The sequence below is a fragment of the Eleginops maclovinus genome, chromosome 18, assembly GCF_036324505.1.
Source record: "Eleginops maclovinus isolate JMC-PN-2008 ecotype Puerto Natales chromosome 18, JC_Emac_rtc_rv5, whole genome shotgun sequence".
NCBI classification, from domain to species: Eukaryota; Metazoa; Chordata; class Actinopteri; order Perciformes; family Eleginopidae; genus Eleginops; species Eleginops maclovinus.
The window spans coordinates 12,851,424-12,865,198 of record NC_086366.1 but is presented as its reverse complement, the minus strand read 5'-3'; the positions used below and the strand labels follow the sequence as shown (position 1 = coordinate 12,865,198).

The window sequence follows — 13,775 nt, the reverse complement described above, 5'->3', positions numbered from 1 at the left end:
TGTGTGAATTAGAAAGAAAAATTCAGAGTTTGCCGGAATGAAAAAACATGCAGTGTGTGCATGTGTGTGTAATTCAGTGTGGGTTCTGTTCCATTATGTTGGGAGGTTAGTTGACTCCTCAGAATCCTTTACAATACTTGATCATTTTATAATAATTATCCTGCTTCAACCTTACTTTAGTTCTTCAGGCAGGAGTCACATGCTTGGCAGATAACTTCTGTGATACTCTCAGCTAAAACGGTTAGGCATGCTCCACATCTGTGACCACTTGCAAATCAAGGTGGTAAAAAAAAAGAAGGTGTTTTTCAATTTACAGGGAAACTGAAACAGTAAGTTGCTCAAAAGTTTCCGCAGTGACAGACAACACAGCAGCAGTTTTCTCTCTTGTGTCCTTTAGTGTTGAATTACCCACAGCTGGGAGGACTGTGTGTGTGTCTCTGTGAGGATACATTGTCTTACACTTGCCTTAAGGCCAATGTAAACAAATGCTAATGTAATTACTGAGGGGGCGTCGTAATAAACTGTAACTAAGATGATTGCACGGCACACAGTGATCAGGTTAGTTACGATGTGATGTGTTGTTGCTTTACGTGACTGGTTGCTCCAAGACTGATTCCTGTGTCGCTCTCATTGTCCGGAAAGATAAGCCTTGTACCATGTAACCATCCTTCCCAGATTTTTATTTTGTGGCATGTAATCCTTTATTTTGCTGTAAAGAAGGTGCCAGAAAATGACAGAATTTTGCCCTCATCACCTGAGGGGTAATAGAAAGTGTGTGTGTTCGTCTGTGAGTGGGTGAAGGCCTCAAGTGTTCTGCTTGTTCTTCGGCAAAATAGTGATTAGTAATTTCAGCTGTCGAGCAGCGCCAGTCAGTGTGAGCGTGATGCTCTTTTTCACCTGCTACAGGACACGCACACACACGCACACACACATCCATGTTGCATTAAGTGTTTGTCAGTCTGTCTGCAGTGCCTTGATGTGCCTTCCATCTAGGATACAGCACCCTGACATCGCTACATTAAAGGGGGTCATTATATTTCCCTGGCTGCCACAGAGTAGTGACGTTTTTACAAAGTGACAAGTTTACAGTCTGATAAATCAGATTTTTTTTTGCTGTGGGTGGGGTGGGGAAGCTATAGGAGAGGGAATGGTGGGAGGAAAAGCAGGGTTGTCTGTGGAGGAGGAGGAGGAGGAGGAGGGAGAAAGGAAGCGCTGCCTGTCAGCGACGCCCCGGCCCTGTCGTCTAAATGATGCTCCCAGGCAGCGAATTCAGATCCCATCCCCATTAGCATTTAATTTCTCTCTAATCCTACACACACTCCCAACCGCTGCATGGTAACGAGGGCCGCTGTGCCACGGCAACTCCGGAAAAAACATTCGAGCGCAATCTGCTGCGCGCTCGCCTTTTACAGCTCCGTGCCCTGTCGTAGCCATCATTCTTCCTTGACAATTAAGACCCTCAAATCTAATAGCAGTGATATTGGAATTACAGCAAGACCCTTTTGAGGGCATGTCAGGAAAAAGGGCTGCGCCTCCCAATACAACTGTCAAAGCACAAGGCCCTCCCCCCAGTACATGCCCGCTAAGCGTTTCTGATACACACACACACACACACACACGAGCACTCGCACACACACACGAGCACCCACACACACACATGATGGGATGTGGAATATGTTGAGTCTTTGGCTGTGATCTTTGTAAAATGTGCTCTCTGTGCCCTCTTATCCAACTCTCCAAAGACTTGTTACAGCAGCTTTTGTTTTCTCTCTTCTCCTCTCACTCTCCCTCTTTGTCTCTAAATTTCTCTTCATCTCTTCCTCATTGATTCTCCCTGGTGTGTCAGAGATGTTGTTGCTTTCTGTTTTTCACCAGCAGGGTTTTTTTCATACAGATGATTAGACTGGTAGATTGGTGAAGTTGTCCCTCGGTGCTCTGTGAGGACAGTTTAAGGGGAACATTTTCTCTGATGGTTGCTGTTAAAGATGATCATGGGTAAAATATATTTTAGCCTCAGGGACACAACAGATTCTGAGCAATATTACATAGACAAAGTTGTGTCAGTGTGAGGGTTGCAGTTACAGTATACACTGGGCTACGTGGTATCCCAGGCAGCAGGGAGGTTTAGTAAAGATTAGGGCTGCAACAGAAAATTACTTTAACTATTGATTAAACTGCTTACTATTTAATCAATTATTGGTATGCTAAAAAGTTTGAAAAATGGTATAAAACCTCTATATTTGATTATTTCGGAGCCTGAAAACACCCCCAGCATTTTCTATCATTTTTACAGAAAAAATTACATTAAACTTTTATCAATTCTAAACAAAGTCGGTGATTTTTTTTTCTTTGGATCAAATCATTTTTGCATCTCTCAGAACCTGGTAGATCCTATATATGATTTGTTTTAAAGTTGCTTAAAGTGCCCTCAAGTAACAAGTAAGAGTCCATTCTGTAGTTTTCTAGGAAGAACGAGAAACTCAATATCACATTATTATTGTTGACTAATTTCCTTTTGTTGTTATATGTCTGTTTTTCTTCTACAGACTCCATCTGAACAAGCTAAAGTCCGAATGCACATGGTCCTACAGGCTGCAGGTATGTGGATTTTCAAATTCTATTCACTGGATCAGGCATTGTGATTACAGTGTCGTTTGGACCGGTTGTTCTACCAGTTTTGGTCACTCACACATTCAGAGTTGCTTACCTAAAGGCAGTGTGTGAAATACTTCTTAAAGCAGCCCCGCTCTGAGGTCCACCTCACTGTGCTGAATCACTCGTCTGTCAATCAGCCATGGTAGTGGTGTGGCTCCATGGATGTCACACTAATATCACATATCAATTTGCTCAACTACATCCGTCGTCATTTATAAACATACTTACGTTTCTGTTTGAAAAAGAACAACCTTATTGTTAAGCCACATTAAAAATAAATGTGTGAGTGTAAAGATGTACATATTTTTTATCAGGGGAATAAAAAATATGTTTTGCTATATTTAAGAGCAGATGTTACTTTCCTGAGCTGTAGCCACAGTCTCTCGTATAGACACACCCCACCATCTCACACACACAGACAAATGCATACACACTCTCCTGCTCTCCGCTCTGAGTGCTTCTGGGCCCGCATTCACTGCAGCTTAATTTCAAACACTCCTCCCAGTACATAAGTCATACATGTCACCATGCACACGGTGTATATATTCCAGTGTGTATTCGAAGGGTAGGGTTGCGAGCCAGATGTGACAGGCAGAGATTGACTGTGGAGAAAGATGTCTTCATGTTTACAGTCATATACACACACACACACACACACACTGGCCCAGCACTTGTGAACAGGGCTCTAATTTCACCACAGGAAATATATGAAAGAACCAAGCAACTATACATCATCTATAAAGCACCCAGCAGCCACACACTTACCTCACTTAAGACTTGTTCAGCCTTACTCTGGGCCACAGAACAACGCTGCAATCCCTCTCTGAGATTTCACTGATTTTGAACTTTGTGAAGCAAATCTTACTTCATCACACTTCGAATGGACTCCACAGAGTTTGTGGAGTGGGTGATCATTTAACTTCTGTTTTCCCTCGCTCACTTATGTTCTCTCTTGTTCAATCGCACACTCCCTGCCCTGCCACCTCAAGGCTAATGTTGCACTAATGGTGGAGGAGCATCATAAAATTGAGCATGTGGCTTTGAGTGCACTGGGCCAGACTGGTGCAGACACAGGCCCAGGGCCAGACACGGGACTAGGAGAGGGTTTAATGCACTCTCATGTCTCTGGTTTTCCTCTCTTTCCTGGAGGCTTCCAAAAGAACAGGTTTATAGCTTACTCAAAGATTGTCTTCACCAGAAACCCCAGTTTGGCCCGTTCCAGCCCTTGGGGTGCCAGTGATCATATCGCTCATAACGATCTACAGTACGAAACAAATTGACAACAGATTTAGAAAGATAAAGCTGTTTATTTTTGTAACTTGGCCTGATTTGTCATTTTATTTCAGTTGTTTTTTTCCTCTCCTCTGTTTTGTTATAAAACATTAATTGCGTCACTAATTTGAATCATGTTCGTGTGACAGGAAATATTACTGAGATTTTTTTTTCTCAAGTCCTCTAACCCCTTTGGCGGCTGAGAGGCCAAATTTCACAAATTCATCTTGCATCACTTTGCCTTCTCTTAATTTTCTTTTTCTCATCACTCTCCGTTTTCTGCCTTTGTTCCAGTGTTGTTAGTGGACAGAGGGAGATAGGGATGGAAATGGGGAGGGATGGAGGGTGAGAAGGAAGCAGCAGATGTTGGGAGGTTGTGTGAATGTTAATGTCCTGACGTAGCCGTGGAGCTTAAGCCTCCTCCTCCTCCTCCTCCTCCTTCCCTCCGTTCCTCTCTGAGCGCCCGCCAGGCTTTCTCTCTCGGGGACTCCTGACATCCTTAAAGCCCGTGGCTCTCCTCTCCTCTTCTCTGCTCTCCTCCACCTCTTTCTCTCCCATCCCCTCCCTCCCTCCCTCCTTTTGTCCATCTATGGACTCTCTCTAGTCAGTAGAGAGCAGATCATCCCATGGCTAAAGCGGCTCAGGCCTTTGTGTTGGGGGGCTCTGTGGACCTGTAATGAGCCCCCTCGGCTGGCCCGCTGGCCTGCTTAGCGCTCACTAGGGGCTTTGAGAGAGAGAGTGTGTGTGCATGTGTGTGTTTGTGTGTGTGTGGAGTGGGATGAGGAGGTGAGAGGAGGAGGGCAACACTGGCCCCCAATGAAAGAGCTGGATGGATATGTTTATGGGTCACTTCCTGCATGGCCTACATATTACACACTTACACACACTCACAGAAACACACACTACACACCATATTTCCAAGAAATGCACTTGCTAATTCATCAATAATAAGATCATTTGCATGTCATTACTTGTAACTTTAATCATTCTTATAGCTTGTGAATAAAACAGGTCACATCATTGTCATATTGTGCATATAAACAATCATGAGATACATGGATTTTAAATCAAAATGAATGAATAATGGTAATTAATTCTGAAATAGTTGATATTCAAAGATGGTCGTTACCCTATGTATCACTGCCTGCATTGGCCAACCTGCAGGGAAACATTACATTACGTTTCGTAAAACCTCCTGCACAGGTCAAGGAAGTTCAAGTGGATAAAGTTTGACAGTATATATATAGATGTATATATAAAGTTTACTTCATAGCAATAAGAAGAAATGTGCTAACTGGCACCCTCAGTATGTACGATTTATCAGTATCTGCTCTCTACATACACCATAAATATACATAGGGTGGCCTACGACTACTTTCATTCATGTATATACTAATGCGTACACACACACACACACACACACACTCGCACCCACAGCAGCCATGATACCCTTACATATGCATTATACTCTTTATTTTCTGCCACTTGCCAGGTTCTTAGCTCCTTTCAAAGCGGTGTCCATTTCCACCCAAATGAGCATAAGCACTGTGTGCGGCAGCGGGCCTTTCTTATCCATACGTCAATAGGGAGTGTTTGCAGAACACCCACTAAGGACCTGAGGGCCAGGGGTCATCAAAACCTCCGTCTTCTCCCCATTTGAACCTTTGACAGCAGCAAAACAAACAATCCTTAAGATCTCATCAGTAGCTTGAACTTGGCAGGAGTTTCACTCTTCTGAGTTAACTTCCCCTATTGGTTTGTCCAAGTTTGACACCTGGCTGAAGTTAGTGGGGAGAAGTTTTCTCATTTATGATTTTGAGCAATTTATTATTTGGTTAATAACTGAAAGCTAAACAATTTAAATACCAACAGTGACTACTGCAGTTCCTGGCGGGTACAATCTTTTCTGCTAGAAGTCTAAAATAGAGTCCAAAATAAGGCCTTGTGATGTTGAAGGAGTATATTGGATTATATTTCCTGAGAATTTTAATTACATTAAACAATTTCAAAGATAAACAGATGCTGATGAAAATCCTGAAGTTAAAGAAAATAAATAATTATAAAATTCAAAATCAATACCAGCCAATTTCTGAAAAAAAAAAAGTGTGAATTTTTTTGATTAAAATGAAGGTAACCAAAGAAATAAGGGACAGGATGTTCTGATGACTGACATTTGCACAGTATTAGCAACACCTAATGTAATAAGCACGTTTGTTGGAGTATGTCTCACTTTTTTGTTTGTGTTTGTGTGTTTATATCTGCTCTCTGATCAAGTATCAGACCTAAAGAGTCGGGGGGGGCAGCCAAGCTTAGCAGCATCATGCGATAGGACTAATTCTTCCACAGTAAATACGAGGTATTAGGCTGCTATGACGCAGCAGGGGTCCTGAAGAAACACACACACACACACACACACACACACACACACACACACACACACACACACACACACACACACACACACACACACACACACACACACACACACACACACACACACACACACACACACACATACATACCCTTTCTCTCGAGATCTCCGCTCCTTTCCTCAGTCTTCCTTGTGCTTCCAGTATCCCTCCCACCACCCCAGCCCACCCCCTTAGGCCCTGACAGATGTGTGCTGAACAGACCACATACATGGAGGGTGTCACCTTACCCCCTCTGGAACTAAAGGGCTAATGCGCCACATTTAGGAGGCTGCCGCCCTTTGTTGTGCCAGGATAAGAGGTGACTGGGATGGGGAGACTGAGACCCAGCCCAGCTCTAAACAGCGCCTAAGTCTCCTTCTTTATTTCCTTGGCAAAGTCTGCATATTTATTTCCTCTATAAACTTGTTTACCACCTTCCTCATTCTTCCAATTTTCTCTCTGCCAATTCTGTACTTTGATCATTATCTCCCTAAGATTTAGCAGTAATCGCTGGTATGCAGCCCAGGATTTGTTGTGCAGTTAATAACAGTTATCACCCATTATCCATCTTCATCATATCACCGTCACTCCGGTCGCAGCAGCACTTTTTGTGTGACAAGACTAACGTGATGTCAGAAACGCCAGTCAGTGGAGATCCTAATTTTAAAAGGGGATTTCTCTGTAAGAGACGAGGGAATTACCGAGTAATAACTTCTAACCACATGTTCCCTTGACTAAAGGTGTTATTATAACAAAAGCAAAACGTCACTTGACTCTGAGCAGTTTCAACTGAAAATGAGTGTTTTGCTGTAATAAAAAAAGGTGTTTTTGAGCCAAAACATGGTACACGACTTGATGACAGCTTTAGAAAGAATGTGGTTATTTTGTTGTGAGGTTAAAGGGTTTCTTCATACTGCGTTTTCTTTCAATAAAACTATTGCTGAATTTGGAATTACTGATTCAACGAAGGTTTAGTCAAAGATCACAAATAGCAGAAAAAAAAGAAGGGTTGCGAAGGAATCAGCTTTTCATGACTCGCATAGTTCAATGATTAAAGCAGCCTGGTCCATAAAGGATATTGGCTATTTTTTGCCCTGCAGCAGTTTTTAAACAGCAGTTTAAAGCTTCATCTTACTAAATTAGCAGAGATGCTTTCAGGTTAGCTGCATCGGAGAGATTTAGTTTGATACATTCATCACCAAGCATAAAGCCAGACATTTACCAGCCCAGCTTCCACCATATTCAAATAAACCAAACAATTGCACAACAGTAACAGAAATCCCCTTTGCATCTGTGCAGGAATGTGTCTCCTGTTATCCATTGGGAGGATAATGGTGCAGGGATGTCCTGTAATTTAGTCTCCGTAACCATTGATCAGCTGGATTTATGTGCCATTACCTCACTGTTCCAGTCAACAGTCGTAATTATGTCTCAGAGAAAGAGCAAGAGAGAGGGAGAGAGAGAGGCCTCCAGTTACTTACACAGAGCCCAAATACCTGAATAAGCTTTTATCAAACAGCCCCTGCTGCTCACTTAGGAGCAGATTGACACCGGTGGCAGACGAGCTGACCTCCAGAGGAAAGGGGTGGATGGATGGATGGAAGGGTAAGTTGAGCTCAGTTAGAGAGCCATACCTCATAGTAGGAGCTCTGTGCCTGGAGCTGTTGCTCTGATCCTCTCGAAAGGAGTCTGTTTACGCTTTAAAATGTGCATTTGATTCTAAAGAAAGGATGTGTTTGATTTGGACCTCTGTTGTCCTCCGCACCTACACATGTATTTCTTTTTAATTTCAGTTAGAAATAAGCCTTCCAGTTCAAAGGTGTCTGTCAATGGGCGGGGCGGAGTGATCGACCTCAGGACTGCATGGATCAGAGTTTTATGTACAATTGATTTTTGGTTTGTTTTATGGGTATAATAAACACAGGCCCTGCTGCGCCCTGGTTTTCTCTTTGCTATAGTAAGCTGGTGATACCCCTCACAAGAAGAGTATTATGTCAACTTCGACCGATTTGATTAATTACTGATGACAAAAAGTGTTCGTTAAGGCCGTTATTAAAATAAGGGAATCAATTAGAGCTGAAGCAATTTGTTGATTAACTGATAAGCAGGTCAACAGAAAATTAATGGTCAGCTGTTTTGATAATCGACTAATACTCTTAGGTGATACGGAAAGCATTGCCTTGTATTATAGTAGGTTTACACTTCAAGATTCTAGTCCTGATATTTGCAATCTGAGAGGAATTTCGAACAGGTTTTAATATCGCACATTGTTCCAAATCCGATAATGTTAAATGTTTTTTTTTATCTCCAATTACAGACAAACTTGGGCCAATGAGAGTCCGAGATAAGGGGTGAGGGAATTATCAGTGATCATCATCAAACATGGCTATGAGAAATGCTCCTTGATGTGTTTTGATCCAAATAATCGAGGAAAATAGTTTGAAATTAAGTTCCATGCGCATGCTACTAAGTGTGTTTATTTCCAAATGATCTTTTACCTCCAACTCTCCCTTTAGTAAATGTAGGAACGTGACCCAGTCAGTTTGCATTCGTTTGCGTGTAGGAACGTTCCACATTCATTCAGTGTAATGTGCAAACAGCATCTGCTTTTTTTATATATATACATATACAGACAGACTGTGGGGTAATGTGATAAGCACAGCAAGCAGACAACTTTGAAAGCCCCATAGTGTGTAGCTGCCATTAGTGAACAATATATACTGTACTAAAGAGAGCCACTTAGAGGGAATTCTCTGATTCTGTTTGTGTGAGGAAGAGAGTGAGAGATTGGGAAGGCTTTGTTTTTCTTCTGTGGGCAGATTTCAAACAGCATCTGGTGAGCTCTTGAAAAAGACTGTTATGAGTATGTTCAATCCAAACGGAATCATTTAAGCACCCTCCTTCCTCCTCCCTCCTCTTTCTCTCCTCCTTGTTTTGGATGTTTGGAGACACATGGTGATATATTTCCCTCCTCCTTTCCCCTCTCTCTCCTCTCAACATGTAGACATTTCCATAATAGAAAAGGAATATTTTTAATTTGCTGCTTTCCATAATTTTGCAACATATGGTATAAACGATTTTGATGCAAATGTATGTGCTAATTATTTGCAGACGAGCCTTAAACAGGCCAGCCATTGAAGTGGAATGAAAGCAAATTTGCAATCACCTTAAATTTTGCTAACCATTTACTGTTAAGTAAACTTTGCTAAGTAATTTAATTACCTTGGACCGCTGGCAGGCGCTCAGTGCTGGAGAGGGAGGGGTGGGGAGAGGGAGGCTGAATGCAAAGAATGCAGAGTGAGAGAGATGAGAGGCAGAGAGTTAAGAGAGTGTAAACTGCTAACAACAGCATTATTAATTCTCTCCATGTGGAAGGTCGAAACATGTTGTTGCTTTGGTGCCTTTGCCAGGGAAATGCAGGGAAAAATCGGACGAAGCTTAAGTTTGTGTGTTTGTAAATGTTTCAGCGGTGGTTTAATGGATGTAGCTGTCTGATTGGCCCTGGAATAAACATTAATGGATTGCAGCAAAGTGTAAACCTGTGCATTCCTGTCTTCATGATTTGTAATTATTTCTACCCTCTGACACATTATTCTTCATGTTTAGGCCAAGGCTGTACAAGAATGCCAAAAATGTAATTGCATTTTGCCAATATCGTGCTCATGGTTGTTAATCATGATTAAAATCAGTGAATTTTCAACAGTATTTAGAAGGACTTCCAGAGCTTCTGTAGCACTGTCTTCCTGCTAAATATTGGAATATTTCATGTTTTTATTATATTGCTACAACGTTAAACTAAAGTATTTCAATGTTGTGTTTTTTACCCTCAACAGGAAAACACCTTTTAAACTTATAGTGAAAATGGATTTCAGCACAGCGATGTAATTTCAAATATAAAGCAACCACTAACCCCTTGTTATAGGACACCAGCCATTATAAATTTGCTTAGTGGAGATCACCAATGTGGGATTTTCTTTCAGATGAGATGAATTTGCTTGTAGGTGTTAATGTGTTTTATGTGCTGCAGTGTATTGGCAACCTATTTCCCTGCCTTTTACCAAGTGGAGGCTGGGGCAAGACCCCGCCCCCCGCGACCCTGACTAGAAATAATCAGGTATAGAAAATGGATAGATGGATGTGTGGGGTTCCTGTTATAGATGGATGAGGATGGGTTGCTGCATCAACCTTGGCCTTAGTACACTGGCTCTTTAGGTGATTCAACTGATGGTTGTATTACTTTAAAGGGCAACGGCAACAACTCCAAGGCTTGTTTAAACACTTAGTCTACATATGAATGATCTCCTAGTCTTTGAGACTGACGCATTCTGTTTACCTTTTTATCACCAATATATTTTTTTTCTGTTTTGCTTTCTCATTATATTCAACACTTTGTCCGATAAAGTCTTAGCAATCAGTTTTAACCCGTTTTTGAACAAAGCTCAACACCCCCACATGTTGCCTCATGACACCTTAATGTTCAGCTCAGCTGTTGGGCTACATCCATGCATGATTGACTCAGAGGCAATGGCAGATGGATAATCAGACAAACAGGATGAATGATGTGGCCACGACACATGTGATTGCTTGCGGTGCTTCACTTGAAAAAATGGATGTCGCTTAATTTATTAGTGCAGGAAGGGGTCAGTAGCTCAGGAACCTGCAAGGATGGCGGTTTGATTCCCAGCTCCTCCTAACAGCATGATAGTGTCCTTGTGTAAGAGATGAATTGCTATTTATTTGTAAGTTATGAATAAATAGGGATGTTTGCATTAAATGAGCACCATTTACTGCATTCTTAAAACAGCAAAGTAGCTAGAGCTGTTAATAAGGCGTCCTTTTAAATCATATTTAAAGTGTTTCTTCTAGCATAATGTGCAGAAAGCACTGTGTGATGGCAAGTTGAAGCATTCAAAATAATCTTATAGATTGACCTTTCTTTAAGAAGGCTTAAATGAGTTTTGAAGCTGCTCCTTTCCACAGCAGCATACTGATTTGTTTCCATTCCCTAACTCTTGTCTGTTTCTCCAAACGACGGGTGTTTTGTACAGTCATCTTCTATTTGTTTTAAAAAACTGATAATGGATAAGTACCTTTAAACAATCCAAGCTGTGTCTTTAAGGTTCCCTGGACGCACTGCATGTGACACTATAAGAAGGAACTACGGGACATTATGTGATTAGACATCGTTAATTTTACAGCTCTATTTGAGGCGATGTTGGATGTTGTTTAGGCTAAAAGTCAGCAGCGAGAAGAAAAAAGGCTGATACCCCGGCGTGCAGTTCTTTAGCCTGGCTGCTGAACTACATCAACAAGCTGCAAACACACTGGTAAGCTTCTTGAGGCTTTACATGATCAAAAAAAATCAGACTTTGCTGTATATTTGTGTTTTTATGCGTTACGCTCTCAGGGTTTAGCAGCTTTTTATAACAAGCTCACCCACTGATTTCAATTAGAAATGTAACTGAAACCAAAGTTTTTATGTACAAGGCTGCCTTTTTCTATTATATATATAAAAAACGGCCATTTCAAAGGAGGCAATACTTCTGAGATTTTATTTTTATTTTTCTCTCATCAGCCTTGCTTCCTCTAGTAGTAAAGTTGAAACGTCTTCTTCTTCTTCTCTCCTTTCACACCAGCGAGGCTTCACAGACACACAGCAAGGCAAGGGCTGGGATGGAATTGAAGTAATAAAAACCCCTTTGTTTTAGTTTGTATTGGACCATTCATCATCACTTTATTTAATACGAGGCTGTAATTGTGCCATCCCCAACCATCACTAATGGCTGTGTTCGTCTGTGTTTGCTTTGTTGATGGAAATGAATGAAATTAGGATAAACAACCGCAGAGTCGCGTGTAATCAAGCCCTGATTAATGTACCAGCGTTTCAGCGCCGTTTCTCATTCCACAACACCTGATATCTTTCCCATAAACAAATTGTGTTTGTCTAAATGAAGAAATTAAATGACGCATTTGATGAGTTTATGATTGACCCGGTCCGGCTCGTGGCTCATTATTCTCTGTCTGTTGAGGCCAAGAGGTATGTGACTAATGCTCTGTCACTTCCCACACAAGGATTTATCACCACCACTGATTAATGGCAGCCAAACAGCATTTTAATAATTTTATGATTGTGGTTTCTGGCAGTCACAGAGAGAGGGGGAGAGAAGAAGATACCAAGGGGGAGGAAAGGGTGGGAGGTGAGGTGGGTGTTTTGAGAGGAAGAGGGTCCAAAAAGAGAGAGACAGAGACAGAAAGTGTTCTTCCCAGATTAAATGTTTTATGCCATTGCAGGCTGAGCACATGGAGGAATGATTATGCACCGTATGAACATCCCAATGAATCTTCCTCTCGCACTTGAAAAGTATTTCATACACATGTTTAATGAATTTCTCCCCCCTCATTATTACATTTACTTTTTCCACTGGAAAGCAACAAATTGGCAACAAATCTGTGTAAACTATCTCAACGGTGAGCGATTGCTTCCCCCGGGGGGGTGGAAATGGGAAGGTGGGTCAGGGGATGGGGCTGATTTACAGGTTAGGTAAAGGGAGGGGTTAAAAGCGTGGTAGCGCAGATGAAGATTATGATAACGGTAACTGGTAGATTTTTATGGCGCAGGCTGATATTTTTACAGCAGATACTGGTAAAATAATTTTAGATGGTGAGAAATAAGGAAATCACAGCTTGGCATTAATGTTTAAAGTCCGGACTCGAGACCAGTTTAATCATGCCAAGCTTCACTCCAACATTAACTGTTCTGCAGTCACTACATATATTCACCTCTCCTCTTAAATGCTTTCATTGCAGTCTACTTAAAGGCTAGTAGAATAATTTGTTTTAAAGTGTATACTTTTTAGAGAGAAACTGATTACAGTCTGGCTTTGTTACTTTTATTTTTACATCTGAACTTAAGTTGATTTAGTTTAGTTTTTATTTCAAACTATTCATACTGCCATTTTTGAACATTTAACAATGTCTGAGCACTAGTGACCAGTTAATTTTGCAGCCAAACTGCATCACTTACTAGGATGGTTGGTGAGCTGCAAAAATCCTTTATTACGGGGTTAGATGAGATTAGAGAAGATAGGCTTCATGTGTATTGAGAAATGACAAGATTTACAGATGCAAGCGTGTGTTTGTTGTACTGTATGATAGCATTATTTTGTAAGAGGACATTTGTTGTACAGTGTGCTCTTTCAACTCCATTTTGGTAAAAAGATTTTTAAGTAGGAATGTAAACTTTATTCCTATAACGCCTTTCAGGTGGTTCTTCACAGTTACACATAAAATACAACAAGACAGAAACTTGACGAAGACAGAATAAATCTATGAAAACATTTAACCATTGGGCTTAGGATTTAGGAAAATTGTCTCGGTACATTTATATGAGTTCAAGAGACGGACAAGAGACATGCTCACACATACAGAGCAAAGCCA

General features: G+C 41.3%; 1 protein-coding gene across 2 annotated transcripts in view; it reads left to right on the top strand.

The window, feature by feature from the left end:
- rsrc1 (arginine/serine-rich coiled-coil 1) overlaps positions 1–13,775 on the top strand; it is a 111,204-nt gene that overhangs the window by 53,133 nt on the left and 44,296 nt on the right. For both annotated transcript variants that reach the window (XM_063906290.1, XM_063906291.1), the window contains exon 6: positions 2,547–2,598. In XM_063906290.1, coding sequence (XP_063762360.1) covers positions 2,547–2,598 — 52 coding nt within the window. The remainder of the gene's footprint in view (positions 1–2,546; positions 2,599–13,775) is intronic.